The sequence below is a fragment of the Lithobates pipiens genome, unplaced genomic scaffold, assembly GCF_037356315.1.
Source record: "Lithobates pipiens isolate NorthernLeopardFrog02 unplaced genomic scaffold, aLitPip1_a1.2 Scaffold_19, whole genome shotgun sequence".
Classification (NCBI taxonomy): Eukaryota; Metazoa; Chordata; class Amphibia; order Anura; family Ranidae; genus Lithobates; species Lithobates pipiens.
In genome coordinates, this window is record NW_027507764.1 from 236,839,666 (window position 1) to 236,856,287 (window position 16,622).

At 45.0% G+C, this 16,622-nt stretch overlaps 1 protein-coding gene across 1 annotated transcript in view; it reads left to right on the forward strand.

Moving 5' to 3' along the window:
- The window catches only part of OIP5 (Opa interacting protein 5), a 233,061-nt gene that overhangs the window by 119,510 nt on the left and 96,929 nt on the right, over positions 1-16,622 (forward strand). Inside the window, exon 3 of the mRNA XM_077493941.1 lies at positions 1,800-1,922. Coding sequence (XP_077350067.1) covers positions 1,800-1,922 — 123 coding nt within the window. The remainder of the gene's footprint in view (positions 1-1,799; positions 1,923-16,622) is intronic.

The following is a 16,622-nucleotide window of genomic DNA, read 5'->3' on the forward strand; positions in this document are numbered from 1 at the left end:
ACAGTATCTAAACGGTGCATCTCACACGTACAGATATGCAAAAAATGCTATTCAAAAAAATTTGTTTTGCCCTAAAGTATTATTTTTTGGAATAGCACAATAGAAGAACAGTATCTAAAGTGTGTATCTCACACGTAGAGATATGCAGAAAACGCTGTAAAATATTTTTTCCCTAAATGGGTGTTTTTAGAATAGCAGAATATAGCAACAGTATCTAAAAGGTGTATCTCACAGTAACATATGCAGTGCTGGCGCACTGATCTTGCATGAAATACCTGCCGACGCCAACCTAACAGATTGACAAAAGTTGTATTTTCTCTGGCACTGGGCTCAGGACAGTGCACTGCACCCACACAAAAAAAATCAAGGAAGATTGCTGAGTACGGTAATTTGATTTCTGAAGCAGGACTCCTATCTAATTCTCTCCCTCAAAGCAGCAGCAGCAACCTTTCCCTACACTAAAGCAGAGTGAAGTGCTGTGTGCCTCTAGCTTATATAGAGGCTGGGTCACATGCTGCACTGGCCAATCACAGCCATGCCATTAGTAGGCATGGCTGTGATGGCTTCTAAGGGCACACGAGTTAAATTAATGTTAATTGGCTGCCCTGCAGATGTTAAAAAAGCGCCATTACATTACCGAACCCGAACATACAGTAAATTGTTCGGGGTCCGAAACCCAAAAACCCAAAAGTCCGGTACGAACCCGAACTTTACAGTTCGGGTTCACTCAACCCTAAGAACGACCGCTGCAAGAGGTCACTGAGTCTATACTGCTCACTATCGGTCATCCAGGAGGGTAGGTGGAGTCCTTATGTATTTTGGACAAATAAAATATCATAGGAATCCTGGGTGCAATAAGAACCAAAAATGCCCTCTTCTTATTCAGAATATCCTCATTAAAACCCCACGTAACAAGCTCCTCTAATTCTCTCTTAAAAGGCATAGTAGGATTGGTCAGAAGTATTTTTTATGTATCCTGATCACTAAGGATTCTATACATGTCTTTTATATAATCTGGTTTGTCCAATATGACAATCCCACTGCCCTTATCGGGAGGACAAACAACCAGATCCTTCCTATTACATAATGATTTGAAACCTGCTTTGGGGAAAGCGTGACTATGAACTTTTTTTGGGGGGCAGTTCAGCTAAGTCATGAGGGCCAAATCTCTAAAAATATTGACAGATGGAGCCGCAGGGACGGGTGGAATGAACAGCGAAGGGTTAGATAACCCTGAATGTACCGTCCCTGAAGTGGCAGCACGTTGGAAGCTATCAGTATTAGACACAAGATAACGCTGAATGTTAATCTTTCTAACAAATTTATGAATTTCAATAAACATATTAAATTTGTTTAATTGCTTTGGAGGGGCAAATTTTAATCGTATCCAGACATTGTGTCTATACACCCTGTCTGCATATATATGTTGTTTGAGTTTCTTCCTGGATCATTTGTGTGTGTGTGTGTGTATATATGTGTGTGTGTGTGTGTATATATGTGTGTGTGTGTGTGTGTGTGTGTGTGTGTGTGTGTGTGTGTGTATGTATGTATGTATATATATATATATATATATATATATATATATATATATATATATATAATATATAATTTTTTTTTTCAGTTTATTCTGTGATTTATTCTGAGCGCTGCACTTACTGTTCACATGTTTGTTTTCATTTTTTTGCAATTGATCTTTTGATGTGCTAGCTGCTTTTTTACATTGATTGCTTTTGTATTTCTCACAGGTAAACAATCCAGTTTTGTCCTAATAATTTATCTTATTTTATTTTTGCCTATAGTGCTTTTAACCACCTGACTTGCAAAGGTTGTGATACCCTTATTGGATTTAATTTATATTCTGCAACACGTCCCTATACACACCTCCGGGGATTATTCTGCCTCCTTAAACAGCAACTTTTATGGTAAGGATGTTTTTTTTTTTTAAACCCTTTAACCCTGCTACAATTTCAGCTCTGAAGCCAGATTTACATTTTTCACCTTCACTTACAAACCTATATGGACCTGTATGTCTGTGGTTCTCAAACCTCTGTGGTTCAAGAATTACTTTAACGACTTCAATACTGGACAGTTTTAGGTTTCATATACACGAGACGTTTTTACAACCTCTCCTGAATGATTTAACTTGACAGATGGCAACCCACATTTAAAATGTCAGTTTTGTCGCATTTGTGTTTAGAAGCGTTTTTAATATATATAATATTTTTTATTTTTTTGGCTATTTAAAAAAAAAAAAAGCCTGTAAAGAAACACGGCTAAACGTGAGTTACTGCATTTAGCCACGTTTAGAAGCGTTTGGCGCTTGAAATGCCCCAAAACTCAGCTTTTGAACCCATTTTTTTTTTTTTGCATTCTAAAAAAAATCCTCTAAACTTAACTGCCTAGAAACTACTGTAAACTACACTGTGTACATGTACTGATAAGATAACATAGAAGAGAGTTCAGGAGCAGTTGAATAAAATGCCCAACTGTTCCCAAAACATCCGTTTAGCAGCAGGAGTGTACATGAGGCAGGTCATCTTTAAGATTTCAGTACGTTCTGTCTTGGTCATACTTTCAATGACAATTACTCATTTAACGCTGTACCCAAATACATTTATATTTTATTTTTTTAGATGGATTAAGCTTTCTTTTTAATTTTTTTATTTTTTTTTAAACCACTGTTTTTTTTTTTTGTTTTTTTGCTGAATGAACCAAAAATACTGAAAATTCAGAGAGAGCCCCCCCCCCCCCCCCCCCCCAAAAAAAAAGAAAAAAAGTGTTACAATTTTTTGCAAATCTTTCTTCATAAATTTTGCCCAAAATGTATTCTGCTACATTTCTTTGTCTCTGTGAAAGTCTGCAAACTATGGTGTGAATATATATTTGAAAATTGATCAATCCTGATGTACTAACTGCCTCTCTAATTTGTCGAGGCCCTAAAATGGCAGGACAAATACTCCTTAATACTACTTTTCCCTCTTTAGAAAGTACAGTCCAAGGTGTTTAGTAAGAGGCAAGGTGATCTTTTTTTACATTTTTTTGGCAAGTGAAGAAATTCAATTTCTATTTTCTCAGGCCCCCAGTCACACTGGTGTGTCTTATCAATGCAATTTGACAGTTTCAAATCACATGAAAAGTCGCAGCCTTATGTCCAATTGGAAGCGGTCAAATCTTTGAGATCGTGCTATAGTTCCTGCGCTACTTTTTATGCAAGTGCAGGTGCAGCCTGCATAGACATCTGTGTATGAAGTAGCACAGATGTCTTCCAAGTCGCATCTAAATTGGCATTAAAATGCTACTTTGAAATCGTGTTACTTCATGAGCATTAGCAGGATTTCAGTGTCGCAATCGGTGGGACCGGGGAGTCAGTCATTTTAACAAGTTATGTTTCACGCATAGCATAGGGGTACTTTAAAATTGCACCCCCAAACACATTTTACTATGCCTCCCAAGTATGGGGATAACTCATGCAAAACTTTCACAACCTAGATGCTAGGGGCCCAAAATCCAAGGAGTACCTTTTGGGCTTTCAAGGAGCATAAATTATGCATGAATTTCCTAAATACCCATCACATTTTTGAGGGCTCTGGAACACAGGACAGTGAAACTGCCCACAAAATGACCTAATTTTGCAAAGCAAACATTTCAAAGTCTTTTCTAAGAGGCACAATAAGTCTTTTGAAAATTTAAATTTTTTTTTTTTTGCCACAAATTTGTGGAAAATGGCGTAGAAAAAATAAAATGTATTTTTAAGTTGTCAATTTAACAAGCCATTTATCACATCAGCATGGGCATACAACCCAAAACACATTCTGCTACTTCTGGGTATGACAATACCACTTGCGTGAGGTGTTTTCAATGTTTTGACTGAATATATAACAGATGTTTTTTTTTTTTTTTTTTGCTTTTTTTTTTTTTTTTTTTACTATAGCTGCATGGTGCAAAATCTGGTGCAGCTCTGCATATAAACCAATCTTCTTCTAGGTTTTGTTTTCAAAGCTTAATTGAACAAACTGAAGTTAGAAGCTGATTGGCTGCCATGAGCAGCTGCACCAGTGAGTGATTGTGAGTGCACCAGTTTTAGTAAATCTTCCCCATAGAGTATTGTTTATCATAAAAAAATCAACCAATTGTACATAAAATAAAGGACCAAAGAAAGGAAGAACCAGAGCGTTCTTGTGGTTCCAGAAGTGCAGTTTTAGGGGATGCCTGGGACTGTTTCACAGGTACAAGCGTGAAGATAGGTAATTTCAGGCACAGGCAGAGTAATGGTCAGAAAATAATTGGTCCAGGCAACAAGCAGAAATTCAGTCAATAAACAGGCCAGGATTAGTACGGGTAGCAGGCACAGGCAACACTGCACTGGTGTGCCAGTGATCAGGGACACTGTTTGTTACTCATCTGGTGATATTTTGCCTACAATTGGACACCACTGCTGGCTTACACTAGTGTGGTGACACTGGGACTGGAATAGTGGTGGCCAAGAAAACTGCCACCACTCCAGATCAATGTAGCAATCAGAAACACTAATTCCAGCTACACTGGTCTGGTTGTATGGTGGTGATTGGAGAACTGTGACTGTCTGCACTATTAGGATGCATTCACATGTGAGGTTGGGGGGTGGTAAATCCTTGCTGTTGAGCTGTGCTATTACAGCTGTGGCAGAAATTACACGTTCGCCGATTGTGACCCATTCAAGTGAATGGGGCTGCTTGTGCGGGGTCCAAAAGTAAAATCAGCTGGTGAGAACGCGAAGGAATGCCTCCTCGCTGCCTGTCAAATGCTCTCTGAAGAGTGATCTGAACATGGATGACTCTTCAGAAAGTAGCGCTCATGTTTTTATGGTGACACTGTGACTGCTGTTGCGGTGATTAGGGACGATACAACTGGTGTGGCGGTGGTCAGGTATGTTGTTACTGGGGTAGTGGTCATTGGGGGCAGTATGTTAGAAAAAGAAAACAGTTGATGGTATTTTTACAGTATGATTGTGTATTACAGAGGTCGCTGTAAAAGCAGTACTTTTAATTATCATGAATAGCTTTCATTCATGATTCATTGTTTACTATTGTGATTGCTGTGGTTGGCCACAGCTATCACCTGGTATCAATGGTATCAGGAATGGATGCCATTATTTTTAGTTGTTTTACTAGTGATCACATTGGCCAATCACAGAGGCCAAGTATTAACAACTGTGATACACTGAGTCTGGTGGACACAGCGGTCAAGGACCACAGGCGAAAGTGAGTACATCCTCCTGGAACTAGAAAGCGCCCACAATAGTTAGTCACAGTTGATTTTATTTAATTTTTTTCTGTACAGGTACATTTTTAAAGTAATCTTGGGCAGCAATTTTTACAGGAGGAAGTGGCCCAGACCCAAGAAGCAGACTTTGCATTTTACAGCAAGATCTGCACTATTAAATTGCCCTACAAAATGAGTAAACTGTTCACACCTGTAAGTAAATAGATTGTACTTCAGGAATACATTGTCACAGTAGTAGTGGACCTTCTGTGTCATCAAGTGAATGCAGGCCCTGAAGGTGGCTGAGTCGCGTAGTCCCCTGATATGCACCATAGCACACTGCAAGATTTGATGGGCATTGCTCTTGACTGCATTCAGGTTGCAGCCCTCAAATACACCCAAACTACTGGCAGAAGGGAGACAAGGTGAAAATCTTCAAGGCAAGATAGTCCGAAAACAGGATCATTGGAGAAACAGGCAGAGGTAATAAACCAGTATCAGGCAATGGAACAAAGGTTACGGTAACAAGAGCCCAGGAAGAGCGCCTGAGAGGTCTCAATTGCACTGAGCAATTTTAAATGGCTTTCTTAAACATTTTTTAAAAATGCTATAATTTAGCACATTACATAGCATTGCATGCTGGTGAAAATAAGTTAAAAAAAAAAAGTTTCACCAAATTTTTTGCGGATATCCTGGTAAAATATAAACTGTTAACCTACATTAGCTTTTAACATCATGCAAGCTTGAACAGCTGAGGAAAGCCTGCAAAGTCTCTCTTGGCATTTATTGTGGGACACAGTAGATCACTGGATACATATCCTGCCACTAGAAGGTTGGACACTAACCAACAGAAGGTGTGGCTGTTGCTATACCTTCTTTCACAGCAATCCTGCCTCTAACTCAGTGGGAGGTAGGACATCCCTCCAATGTCTGCTGGTTCTAGATGAAATGCCATAGAAAAGTGATATATCCTCAATAGGGGTCGACCGATTAATGGGGCCAATAGTCACTTTTTTTTTTCTTCTTGTATCCATCACAAACTTACCGATATTGGTCCCCCCCTGCCGCAGTGGCCATCTTTTTGAGCCCACTATGTCATCGGCCCGAGTAGGAGCCCAGAAAAGGCACTGCACACACTGGGCCTGCAAACATTCTGACAGTCTGAGTCCTGGCTTTTTCTGCCTGGATAAGGCAAAGGCTGCATCCTCCCTCGCCTTGGACAGTGCATGCCATGGAACGTCTGGACCAAGAGAGCACATGCTAGCCACCAACAGCAGGGTGTTTACGACAGTAGGGGCCCACTTTTAGGCGGTGATGGTCAGATGGCGGTACATGTTCCAAGGGGCCCAGATTTTGTAGAATTTACTGTGCGTGTTTGTGAGGATGCTCATCGGTTTATTCATGGGGAAAAAAAACATTGATTTAGGATTTGACCTCAGAGAAGTGGACAGTTTTTTTTTTTTTCAATTCCCTGGCTTTTGTTCATCTAAACGCTAGAAGAACAAAATATATGAACTTAAACTTTTTTTTATTTTTTATTATCCCCCAGGGGTTAAAGTGTTGAAGTGCCAGCCAGGGATCTGGAGAAACAAATCCCAAATGGCATATGTAAAAGGGAGAACACTTTGAACCAAAAGAGGCCTAACATTGGGCAGGTCTACCACGTATGGAGGACATCCCAGGAAGCCTGCCATCCTCTGAAACCTGTACCCAAATGTCCAGGAAACGTAATCTAGTTTAGATGTCACCAGATACTACAAGTCAGAGCCTTATAGGCTGACTCAAGGGTGGGGACCATAATAGAGCGGGTGGTGATGGTGAACTACACAACTTGCCAGCCCTTTTCTGCTTCAGATTTTTGGGCCTTCAAGTCCTCTTTCCACTTGGACTACCTTCTCCCTGTATGCAGGCTTATGTGACTATTAAGTTGAGGATAGCTAATACAAATACGTTTGGGAGTTAGAGAGGTATAGCGACATGTATGTGTTCAAAAATAGTCGCTGTAAAAAGGAGGGTCTTTGTCTCTGAGAAGTGACCTGATAAAATGTCATAGTTGGGTGCACTGGAATAATCCCAAAAAGGGGGCCTTAAAAACTCTTGGAGGGTTGCCCTGGACAACATAACTTTATTTATTTTTTCCCAGAAGGGAGGAAAGAGGATGGGGACTTTAACCATGGTAGAAAAGGGGGATTTCTGGTGATGGGGAGTAAGGGTAGCTGCAGAGAGGAGGTTGCTAAAGTTTTTAAGGGAGTTCCAAACTTTGTGTGTATGTTTCTTTAAGGGGCTAAAGGTAGGCAGGCGAGAAGCGTGGGGTAGGGGGTCAGGGAGTCCATGGGAGAGATTTTACATTTATAGGGGCGACATAGTCAACTTTTAGCTCAACCCATAGAGGGTTTCACGACTCGCATACAAAGCCATTAATACTACCAGGGCGACCTGGTAGTAATTTTAAAAAGTTGGGAATGCTCCAGCTCCCCATCACCTATGATATTTATTTTTTGGAAGAGATGAACTAATTTTGAGACTCATCATTTTGATGGAGTTTAAATACCCCATCCAGGAGATGTCGAGACCAAGATAAAGTCAAAGTTTAAAGGTGGTGAATGGTCAGGATGTCGTTGGCAGAGTATAAATTTGAATGCGTGGTCAAGCGGAAGTCAAGATTTTTGTTGGCATAGGAGAATTTAAAGAAGGACTGGAGCACTGCAAGAGTAACAGAGGGTAGGGAGACATTTAGAGCCACCGATTTGTCCATATTTAAGCGGAGGTTGTAAATTCAGGCAAAGGAGTGTAATATGGACAGCAGGTTAATTAGTGAAATTAATGGTTGGGTTAGCATCAATAAGTCATCAGCAAAAAGGCTTATCTGGTAAGAAGAGCAGGGTCCTACGAACACTCCATGAATATTCGGGTTATTCCTAAAGAGGTGAGCTAGGGGTTTAAGAGTAGAGATGAATATGATCAGTTAAAGAGGCAGCTTTGGCGTGTACCCCATTCAATAGGCAGGGGGGTTGTATAATGATTCAAGTATCTAACGCTGGCAAAGGGCCATTGTAGAGAGGTTGCAGGCAAGTTAGAAAGCGGCCCCCTAAACTTCCATCTGCGTAACATGTAATGCGATTCGATTACTCCCACAAGATGGTATCAAAAGCTTTGTGAATGTCCAGAGACAAGAGCATACCTGGCAGTTTGTTTTGGTGGAGCAAATGCATTAGATGGATAATCCTACGAGTGTTGTCTTGGACTTGTCTGAAGGGGATGAACCCCACCTGGTTTTTGTGAATAGAGTTTGAATGAAAAGTTTAGCCTGATGGCCAATATCTTTGTCGAAATTTAGTAGGCATATAGGATGAAAGTTGTGTGGATCCAGGTTGTCCTTTCCTGGTTTGGGGAGCAGTGTTTGCTTTTTTAACATCTGTAGATGAGTAAAACAGCTTGGTCTCACACCATGGTAAACAAACGTTCAGAGCCACTGCTGTATCTACATGCATCTTTTTCAGGGTGTTTTGCTAGCATTGCAGTGTCCCAATATAGGATTTTGGGGTCCTGCTAGATCCTTTTTATTGATTTTTCAGCTGGGGTTTTGCATTTACGTTTTATTAAGGAGATTCAACAAAATATCTATATGCCTAATTTAAAATTAAACATTAACAGAGCTTCATATGAATACACAATATTCATCCAAATAATCTTTCATATGGTGCAAGATACAAAAACATTGATAGTTTTACCAATCACAGACTAAATGATTAGCTTTTTTTACTCCAAGTCAAAAGTGAGCAAAGAAGAGGAAAATAACTTAAAATCCACCAGTGATTAAATCACCATGCTCCTCTAACTAGGGATGCACCGAAATTTCGGCCGCCGAAACATATCGGCCGAAAATGCCCTTTTCGGCAATTTGCCGAAAGAGAAAAATGGCTGAAAATTGAGCCGAAAATGGGACGTGGCCTGGGTGGGGGCGGCTCTCCGCCCCTGGTGACGCCCATCATGGGGTGTGTATAGCGCAGGAGAGCCGCCGCCTGTTTGATCACAGCGCCGGTGTCTTGTCATATAAGGTCCCCCATCCGATAGTGATACAGGTTAGATAGATTCCGAAAATTGCCGAGGCTGAATGGCGCCTGCGCCGTGAGTCCAGGTTCCATCCCCACTATCCAAGTGGACATAGAGTAGGAATATAAAAGAGCCGAGCGAGGCCGAGCCCGAAGCGTGGCGAGCGAAGCTCGCCCACGAGGGGCCCTCTAATATTCACAACCCTATGTCCGCTTGGATGGTGGGGCTACCACCTCCACTCACGGCGCAGGCGCCGTTCAACTTCGGAGATTTTCCGAAGCTTCGTCCGCCCGTACTGCGCATGCGCAGTACGGGGCGAACGCTATATGATGGGCAGACACTATATGGCACAACACCGGGAACATTACAGCTTTCATTTCAATAGCTGTGTGTTCCCGGCCGCGCGCCGTCACATGCAGCCCCTCCCCCTTGTCCGGGCACTTAGATAGACAGATCATACGCAGGATTGGACGGATGATCTGTCTATCAAAGTGCCCGGACAAGGGGGAGGGGCTGTGTGTGACGGCGCGCGGCCGGGAACACACAGCTATTGAAATGAAAGCTGTGATGTTCCTGGCGCTGTGATCAAACAGGCGGCGAAGGCGGCTCTCTTCCCTGCACAGGCTGGCTGCAAAATGGCACACTGGCTGCAATGGGGCACACTGGATGCAGTGGGGCACACTGGCTGCAATGGGGCACAGGCACACTGGCTGCAATGGGGCACAGGCACACTGGCTGCAATGGGGCACAGGCACACTGGCTGCAATGGGGGATGCCTCCTGTACCACGTCCTCTGTCTCTGACCATCTCCTGTACCATGTCCCCAGTCTGACCATCTCCTGTACCATGTCCCCAGTCTGACCATCTCCTGTACCATGTCCCCTGTCCCTGACTACCTCCTGTACCACATTGCCAGTCTCTGACCACCTCCTGTACCGTGTCCCCAGTCTGACCACCTCCTGTACCGTGTCCCCAGTCTGACCACCTCCTGTACCGTGTCCCCAGTGTCTGACCACCTCCTGTACCGTGTCCCCAGTGTCTGACCACCTCCTGTACCGTGTCCCCAGTGTCTGACCACCTCCTGTACCGTGTCCCCAGTGTCTGACCACCTCCTGTACCGTGTCCCCAGTGTCTGACCACCTCCTGTACCGTGTCCCCAGTGTCTGACCACCTCCTGTACCGTGTCCCCAGTGTCTGACCACCTCCTGTACCGTGTCCCCAGTGTCTGACCACCTCCTGTACCGTGTCCCCAGTGTCTGACCACCTCCTGTACCGTGTCCCCAGTGTCTGACCACCTCCTGTACCGTGTCCCCAGTGTCTGACCACCTCCTGTACCGTGTCCCCAGTGTCTGACCACCTCCTGTACCGTGTCCCCAGTGTCTGACCACCTCCTGTACCGTGTCCCCAGTGTCTGACCACCTCCTGTACCGTGTCCCCAGTGTCTGACCACCTCCTGTACCGTGTCCCCAGTGTCTGACCACCTCCTGTACCGTGTCCCCAGTGTCTGACCACCTCCTGTACCGTGTCCCCAGTGTCTGACCACCTCCTGTACCGTGTCCCCAGTGTCTGACCACCTCCTGTACCGTGTCCCCAGTGTCTGACCACCTCCTGTACCGTGTCCCCAGTGTCTGACCACCTCCTGTATAAAAATATTTTTTAAAAACAGTCATTTTCGGTATCGGTGCTGTTTCCGTTTTCGGCCTAGTGTATTTTTCATTTTCGGTATCGGTTTCGGCACCAAAAAACCCATTCAGTGCATCCCTACCTCTAAAAGCTACACCTTCACCGGTCCACCTCGTGCACACCCCTTAAGCAGAAGCACTAACAGAAATGTTATTTACACAGCGCCTTTAAGATGCCTTCACACTTGCATCTATCACTCTCTTGGTTGGCACTTCAGTACTCCATGACAGACACAAGTCGTTAGGGCGATAAATTGCATGCAAAAATACAAGGGGATGCTTGGCATAGTGTTATACCTTTTATTAAAATAGACCATGGGTCTTCAAACTATGGCCCTCCAGTTGTTCAGGAACTACAATTCCCATCATGCCTAGTCATGTCTGTGAATGTCAAAGTTTTTTACAATGCCTCATGGGATGTGTAGTTTCGCAACAGCTGGAGAGCCGTAGTTTGAGGATCCCTGAAATAGACTATCCCCCCGATAAGAGTGCAGCTTACAAGGATTAAAGCATTTTTCAGCATATCACACATTTACTCCAACCTCACCACCAATTGGATTTCCTCCCAAACTATCCGCCGTGATGAGTCCCGGAATGACGCTGGCTGTGTAGCGCTGATGGGTCACGTGGTCACGCCCTGACGCATTTTGTGATTACTTCTTCAGAGGGCGTTGCCACACAGTGCATCTCTCTGCTTAAATAACGCGTGGCAGGCCCACCTGCCAACGTCATCACGAGCGTCGTTGGTCGGGAGTCCCGCCCCCTTCTACGTACCATACGGAGCACAAGCTAATACACAAGCACCCTACTAACCACAGCGGCTACCTCCATTAGACGCTATTAACAATGAGAACTCACATAGTTCATTATGCTTTTGCACTGTGCTCTTTACTATCACACTATGCCAGTGTCAGGGCTGGCTTAGCCCTTCCTTCTCTGGGCTGGCTGCTCAGCTGTTGGCTAATTGTCAAGCTCCCATCTCTCCCCACAGTCACCCAGCTGTTCCTGATCCTACTCGTCTGACCTGCCTACTTAAAGCTGTCCAGCTCACTTCATCTCTGCCTTTGCCTTGGTCACATCACAAGAAACCATCTCCTGCGGTTCTGTTTAATGACTGGCTTGCTGACATCCCTTCTGGCTCCTTACCCTGCTTGCTGTTGGGCCACTTGGATCCCTGACTTATGGCCTGGCTGATTACCCGATCTGGTTATTGAACTCTTGACTGGCTGACTACTCGATCCGGTTACTGGACTCTGGCTGTGCTTTGTCTACGCTTACTCTATTTACCTTTTTATTTTTTATTAATAAACAAGTGTGATTTAATTGTACTTGTCTGGTTCATGGTTTCTGACAGCCCGTTAACTCCATCTTGATATTAAAAAGGGACATACATTGGATTCAAGGAGCACGCTCAATCATTATACCAAGTGCAGATCCCATAAATCACTATGTATAAGCAATACAGATAAAATACTCAAACATTCTGTTGCTTATACTCTTGTTGAAACTATCATTGCTCATTCAGAGTTCAGCTGAATGTTTGATAATTATAACATTACGCATTTACATCAATGAGGAAAATCATTAACAAATATATAAATTCTATCCAATATGTACCAAATGTGTCAGTAAATACTACTACTATATCTCATATTTCATAGTCTATGCAGCAATCCTCCTATATATCTAATACAACAAAAAATACTGTTCATATTCTATACAGCCATACTCCTTGCATCTTGCACCATATGAAATATTATTTGGATAAATATTGTGTATTCATGTGAAGCGCTGTTAATGTTTAATTTTAAATTGGGCATGTCGATATGTTATTGGTTTTAAATGGTATAACAGCAGCTAAAAGTGCAGTGAAGTGAGTTCCGTTTGAGCGCTGGGTTCAGGAGTACATTGTAGTTCTGAGTACTATTGGTTATTATTAACCGGTTCCCGACCAGCGAACGCCGATGTACGTTAGCAGAATGGCACGGGCAGGCAAATGGGCGTACCTGTACGTCCCTTTAAATTTGCCGCCCTGCCGTCGCGAGCGCGGCACGCTCGCGTGCTGTTTGGGACCCCCGTGAGTCCGGTCGCGGGTCCTGCGGACTCGATCACCGCGGGCATACCCGCGATCGTCTCACGGGGCGGCTGAATGAGGAAATGCCGTTGTAAACAGCATCTCCCCGTTCTGCCTAGCAACTAGTGACGCTGATCTCTGCTCCATGTAATTGGAGCAGAGATCAGTGTTCACTAAATTAAAGCCCAGCCCCCAACAGTTAGTAACACACCCCTAGCAACACTTAACCCCTATATGGTGGTGTTTTTCCACACACTGCTGTTTTTTTGTGGGTTTAGTTTCACTAGTTCCCACTTTCCATGGTGGATGAAGTTTTTATGCGGTTTTTCCCACCCCTTGTTTGGCACTGCTTGGGGACGTCCCATTTTGTTACAGAGAGGAGCTGTGTCGGTCGGTGAATATTAGAGAAAATAGGATTTTTTGTACTCACCGTAAAATCCTTTTCTCTGTAATTCACCGACCAACACAGCACCCGCCCCTTCTTTTTCTCTTTACGTTATACTGCTTGTTGACATACTGAGTCTGCTAGGGCAGGCTGTGGGGGCAGAACTAAAAGTTCTGAAGTGTTGTTATAACTTTGCCTAGTAATCTCCAGTAATAGGGCTGACAACCCATTTTGTTAGAGTAGCTGTGTCGGTCGGTGAATTACAGAGAAAAGGATTTTACGGCGAGTACAAAAAATAAAAAAAATTCTGCATTTTAGATTCCTGTGATCTACAATCAACAGGCGGGCTGGATGACAGGCTGGATAATAAAGATCCTTGTCTCCCCAGCCTGGCCATCGAGCGTGAGCAGGCCCTAGCTACGCGCTGGGTCGGTCACGACATGCCCTGTCTAATCCAGGGGTGGCCGGTGAGCTATATGCACAGGGGCACACATATGACCGGGCTACTATTGTCCATGTGACAGGCGGCCCCTGTTCTAAAGTATCAGGGGATGCGGACCAGGACCGGTTGGACAGTGAGGCTGACTCTGTGTCCGGGTCAGCGCAGGAAAAGGCACTTGTAGGAGCACTTATTACAGCAGTGGGGGATACCCTAATAATGGAGGATACGGCGGGGGCATCTGCAGAGGTGTCAGTCCCTTTCAGGTCCCACAAGCCGGCCCGCACGGCTAAGGTGTTTCCCTACCCAACTTATTTTGATAAGTTTATTTACAAGGAGTGGGGAAAACCGCAGCAGGCCTTTTCAGTTCCAAAACGCATGGCAGTTACTCCTTTGAGGAGAATCTCCTGAAGAAATGGACATCTCCGATTGTTGACCCCCCCCCCCCCGGTTTCCAGGTAAAATAAGGTAACCACCATTCTGGTGGAAGGGACTCCTGCTTTCAAGGACCCTGCCAACAGAAGGGCCGAGGTGGTTGCCCAGTCCGTTTACCGTGGTGGGGTCAGCATTGTGGCCAGTGTTAGCCACAGCCCTGGTGTCGCAGACGCTTACTGAATGGGCTAAATTGTTGCACCGTGAATTGGAGAAGCAACATGCTTCCCGATCTGCGTGGAGCTGACGGACCAGTTGGTGCAGGGCCTTAAGCATGTCTATGATGCTTGGATACGGCCCCCTTGCTCTCTAGAGCCTCAATATCGGCAGTAGTGCTACGTTGTCTGATTTGGCTGAAATGCTGGTCTGGGGACCAGGCATCTAAGAAAGCACTGGCGGACTTGCCCTTCCAGGGTGAGAGGCTATTTGGAGCCTCGTTGAATGAAATTATTAAGAATGTTACTGGGGGTAAGAGTAAGTTACTCCCACAGTCCAGAAAAGGGAAGGAGCGACGCTGTAGGCCAGGGCCCGCCTTTTCCGCTTAGAAACTGATTTTTCGTGCGCCCAGGTCAGCAGGTAAACGTTCCCAGCCCGACAAGGTACCTGCTGAGGGTCAAAAGCGCCCCTGGTTTCGTAAGCCTACAGGCAAATCTGTTACCGCATGAAGGTTTGCCCCCGCGGTAACAGATTTGCCTGCAAGGAGGTCATCTTTAGGAGTTTGCAGCCTGGTAGACCTCCCTATTTTCCGAACAGTGGGTCTGTGAACTGGTTTCCTCAGGGTAAAAAATTGTTTCTTTCTTGTCCGCCAAACAGATTTTTTCCTTTCAACTTTCATCTTCTTCCGGCTCGTTGGGAGGCCCTGTTCGAGGCAGTACAGGGCCTGCTGCTGCGCGGGGTGATAGTACCTGTGCCGATGCTGGAAAGGTTAATCTGTTTGTAGTCTCAAAGGAGGAAGGGGTCCGTTCGATCCTGGACCTTAAGGCTCTCAACAGCTTTGTGAATGTACTAAAGTGGAGGGCCACCCTGAAAAAAAATACATAAAAAATTAGAAAAAAATCAGAAAAAAAAATTTTTTTTTTACTTAGCAGAAATGCCTGTTGCTAGGCACATCATCCTAATCTGCCTCTTCCTCTTCCACGGAGATCTTCTGGTCTTTTCTCCTCCGTGCAGTGTCTTCTGGGTAATGGGTCGCGCTGTGTTCTGGGAACTTTGTGTCCCAGAACACAGCGCGCCCCATTCACAAAGCGCTGCGCGACTCGCTCATGCGCAGTAGGAAACGGGCAGTGAAGCCGCAAGGCTCCACTGCCTGTTTCCCTTAGCCAAAATGGCAGCGCCGGGACCCGAGAGCCGAGGGACGGGTCAGCCTCGGGCGGCCGACTTCGTGGGCGCCCTGGACAGGTAAGTGTGCTTATTAAAAGTCAGCAGCTACAGTGTTTGCAGCTGCTGACTTTTGTAATTTTTTTTTTTTTTTTTTTTAAACCGGCCCTCCTCTTAAGGTTCAGGATGGAATCAGTTGACTCAGTGGTTGCTGCACTCCATCAGGGGTTTTTTCTGGCATCCCTGGACATCAAGGACGCATGCTTGCATATCCCCATATGCATCAAGCATCAGAAGTTTCTGCGACTTGCAGTCGGATGAGCACTACCAATTTGTAGCTCTCCCTTTTAGCCTGGCTTCGGCAACGAGGTTATTCAGGGTAACCCCAATTTTGGCTTTGCTAAGGCAGCAAGGGATCGCAATTGTGGATTACCTGGACACCTCCTTCTGAGGGCAGCTTCCGCCTCAGAATTAAGGGAGGATGTGGTAATCACCATGCAAACACTTCGGGACTTTGGTTGGGTTCTGAACCTACAGAAGTCGGTGTTGGTGCCGACTCAACGCCTGGAGTACCTGGGCCTGCTTTTTGACTCCTCGGAGGCAAGAGTCTTTCTTCCTTTGTACAAGCTGCAGACTCTTCAAGCTGCGGTGGAGTTGTTGGTGTCCCGCAGGTGGTCATCGCTGCGTTTTTGCATGAGAGTCCTGGGTCTCATGGTAGCCACTTTCGAGGCGGTACTGTATGCTCACTTCCACACTCGAGTCTTGCAAAAGGAGATCCTGTCAAGATGGGACAAATCTCCATTGTCCCTGGATTGTCAAATCCGAGTGAGCCAGCTAATCGGGGACTCCCTGCTCTGGTGGCTGAGGTCGACGGCTCTTCGGTCCGGGAAGTTGTCACTTCCTCTTCATTGGATGTGATCACAACAGATGCCAGCCTGACCAGTTGAGGTGGAGTTTGGGGCGTACAGTCAGCCCAGGGTCGGTGGACCCAGGAAGAAT